The 3,754-nt window shown below is 37.4% G+C and overlaps 1 protein-coding gene across 1 annotated transcript; it reads left to right on the plus strand.

Moving 5' to 3' along the window:
• The first annotated feature begins 2,613 nt into the window (after positions 1–2,613).
• Positions 2,614–3,328, plus strand: LOC118004065 (olfactory receptor 51F2-like). The gene has a single exon (XM_034995192.1). The coding sequence runs from the start codon at positions 2,672–2,674 to the stop codon at positions 3,326–3,328; it is 657 nt and encodes a 218-aa protein (XP_034851083.1). The 5' UTR covers positions 2,614–2,671.
• Positions 3,329–3,754: the final 426 nt, after the last annotated feature.

A 3,754-nucleotide genomic window follows, 5' to 3' on the forward strand; every position in this document is an offset into this window, starting at 1 on the left:
CTCTCTATTGTTTTACTTATGTTTCTAATTTGTTTACACTTACTGTAGCACTTTCATTCCATTCAGTTTCTTAAGACTGCAGCAATCTGATTTGTTTCTTTTTAATTTTGTCTGAACAGCAGAAGCAGTATGGTACAGGGAAATGAGCATACCTAAAGAGTCAGACAGACCTGGATTCACACACTGGCCTATTATGTCTGTCTAGGGGAACCTTTACTCTGAACCAAAGTCTTCTCACCAAAAAGCTGAGAATGTTAGTCACAGCCTATTAATGGTTCTATTCAATTAAAGCAACAACAGGTACAGATATGTGGCAAAGAACCTGGCTCAATATTAATTTTTTTTCTCACTAAGAATACTAAGAGGGCTACCCTCTCACTGGTCTTCCGAATCTTCACCCAGTGCATATTTCAGCCCAGGCCCCAGACATGTAAATGGCGGTGCCTCCCAGGTCAGCATGTTCATAGGGTGCAGCAACTGCCTCCCTTCCATCGGGCTCCCTGCTCACCGGGAAGCCTGCTTCTCCCTCTCCCATTCCCCCTGCTTGTGTTCCTGCTCTCGCTATCTCTCTCTCTGCCAAATAAATAAAATCTTTAAAAAATAAATAAATAAAATAAAACTAAACCTCATTAGTTTATTTACATAGTATACAATACATATGCAATCCTGACATAAAACTGTTTTGACTCTGAACCATAGAAACATTAAATAATTAGGAGATTTGCAAACCTAGATATCTCTAACACATTGGTCTTATTTATTGATATGGTATTATATATTATTGAAGTAGAATTATATCATTATTATTATCATTGAAAGGTGTAGTGTAGTTGTTTTTTGTTTGTTTGCTTTTTGTTTTCTTTTGTTTTTTAAATTTTATTTTATTATGTTATGTTAGTCACCATACAGTACATCATTAGTTTTTGATGTAGTGTTCCATGATTCATTGTTATAACACCCAGTGCTCCATGCAATATGTGCCCTTCTTAATACCCATCACCAGGCTAACCCATCCTCCCACCCCCAAAAGTGCAGTGTGGTTGTTAATAGCACAGGTTCTAAAGTCTTATTTTCTCTGATTCCCAGCATCAATTCTTTCAGATTTTATGACCTTCAGCTATTTATCCAAACTTCTAAACTTCACCTTATGCATCTGTAACAAATAAAAATACTTCTCCCTTAGGTTTGTCCAAGGCTCAAATGAAGTAATCTATGTAAAATATTTAGATCATTGTATGGAACATCTTCTTATCATTCATATAATATATAACCAAATAACCCTATAAGAAATCAAAAGTCAGATTAAAGACCAGGGTATACATGCTACAAAAGAAGATTATCATTTTCCTCATTGATTTTTACCATGACAGGGGCAGGTTCCATAATGGTAAACAAGGTGGTATTTTAGTTTATAAATTAAGAAGAGTATCAAGCTTCAGATCCATGGAACTGAAGCATCTTCCCTCAGTTCCCTTTAGTAAACTTATGTCATGAGACAGGATGAACTGGCATTATCTATGGTGGATTCTTAGATTATCCCCGAAAAGAAATGTTTCCCTGCTAAGTTAAAATAAATTTTCACTTAGAATATGGGTTTAATAATTCTAAAATTGCAAGGCAAAATTAATCAATTATTTTCTTAGGCTTAGACCTACTCATCATTAGAGTATTTCAGGAAGGGCAAATAAAATAGAAATTAGCAAAAACATATTGAATATCTTCTATGAGCAAAGAATTATACTAAGCAAAGTTTAGCTAAAAATAAACTCTTATTCTCATGAGACCATATTAATAAGTATAAACTTATAATCTAGTTGAAGGATAAAAAATGTAACAAAAAATATTGATGAGTCCAAATTAGTAAGTGAGAAACAACAAATTTAGCTGAGTATGAAATTAAATTGAACTTAATTAAATATCTTAGTTCAGTGATGAATCCCACAGACATAATACTAAGTGAAAGGAGCCAGATGCAAGTAGTATATACTGCATGACTCTATTTATATCAAGATCAAGAACAGGAAAAAGTCATTATGGTAACAGAAGTCAGAATAATGGTTACAACAGGAGAGGATATTGATGAGGATGAGGCATTAGGAAGCCTTCTGGGTTGCTGGTAATGTTCTATCAGTTATCTTGAAAGTAGTTATATGAGTGCATACAGGTGTATTAAGCTGTACTCTAAAGTTTTGAGCACTTGACTAAATGTGTATTAAAATTGAAAAGTAGGGGCACCTGGGTGGCTCAGTCGTTAAGCGTCTGCCTTCAGCTCAGGTCATGGTCCCAGGGTCCTGGGATTGAGCCCCGCATCGGGCTCCCTGCTCGGCGGGAAGCCTGCTTCTCCCTCTCCCACTCTCCTGCTTGTGTTCCCTCTCTCGCTGTATCTCTCTCTGTCAAATAAATAAAATCTTTAAAAAAAAAATTGAAAAGTAACTTTTAAATTCTAAATTTAGAAAATCAAGATCTTAACAAGAGAATTCAGCTCCTGCAGATCATAATGCAAATTTCCCATAATTCTACTTTCCCTACTTTCCTCTTGACTGGGGTCCCTGGACTTGAATGGGCCCATGCCTGGATCTCGATCCCCTTCTGTTGCCTCTATTTAACTGCTCTTTCTGGGAATACCCTGATCCTGTTCATAGTCCTCACTGAGCCAAGCCTCCATGAGCCCATGTACTATTTCCTCTCCATGTTGTCCACCACTGACATTGGCTTATGCATCTCTACACTGGTGACAGTACTAGGTATATTCTGGCTCAGTGCCCTAGAGATCAGCTTTAATGCTTGCTTATCACAAATGTTCTTCATTCACCTCTTCACTTTCATGGAATCTTCAGTGCTCCTGGCTATGGCTTTTGATCGTTTTGTGGCCATTTCCAACCCATTGCGATATGCTACCATTCTAACTCATGCAAGGATTAAACAGATTGGTTTGGCAGTTATTACCAGGGGGACTGTCATTCTGACACCACTAGTCTTGCTTCTCAAGCGTCTATCATTCTGCCGAAGTCACGTGCTCCGTCATTCTTACTGCTTCCACCCTGATGTAATGAAACTCTCATGTTCAGACACAAAGATCAACAGTGCATTTGGACTAACTGCAATCATCTCTACCGTTGGAGTGGACTCTATCTTTATCCTGCTTTCCTATGTCCTGATCATTCGCTCAGTTCTCAACATTGCATCCCCAGAGGAGAGGGAAAAGGCTTTCAGCACCTGCATTTCTCATATCACAGCTGTGGCCATATTCTACAACCCTTTAATCAGCCTGTCTTTTGTTCACAGATTTGGGAAACATTCCACCATACGTGCCCACACTGATTGCTAATATTTATTTGCTCGTTCCCCCTGTGATGAATCCCATCATCTACAGTGTGAAAACAAAGCAGATTCAAAAAGCTGTGCTCAAACTTGTATGTTCTAAGGGAACTCATATTAACAATTACTGGCCCATAAAGACCTATTTCAAAGTCAGTGAAATTTGATCATAAATTGGAGTTATAACCCATGCAATTTTAGAGTTGGGTGGAACTAGGTGTCATCTAATTCAAACATCTCCACAATGCTGTTAGTCCTACCTAAGGCAATTTAACCTTTCCTACCACCAAAATACTAAGTCAGATTCTCAGTACCTCTCAGTTACCCTATTCCTATAGATTACTAATTGACTTCCTATCTCTCTGCTATTTCTATCAAAACTACACAACATTCACTTTGAATTAATTTTTCAAATATCCAGCACAAATAAAATTTA

This window comes from Mirounga leonina, unplaced genomic scaffold, assembly GCF_011800145.1.
Source record: "Mirounga leonina isolate KUSES-001 unplaced genomic scaffold, KU_Mleo_1.0 Mir_92, whole genome shotgun sequence".
NCBI classification, from domain to species: domain Eukaryota; kingdom Metazoa; phylum Chordata; class Mammalia; order Carnivora; family Phocidae; genus Mirounga; species Mirounga leonina.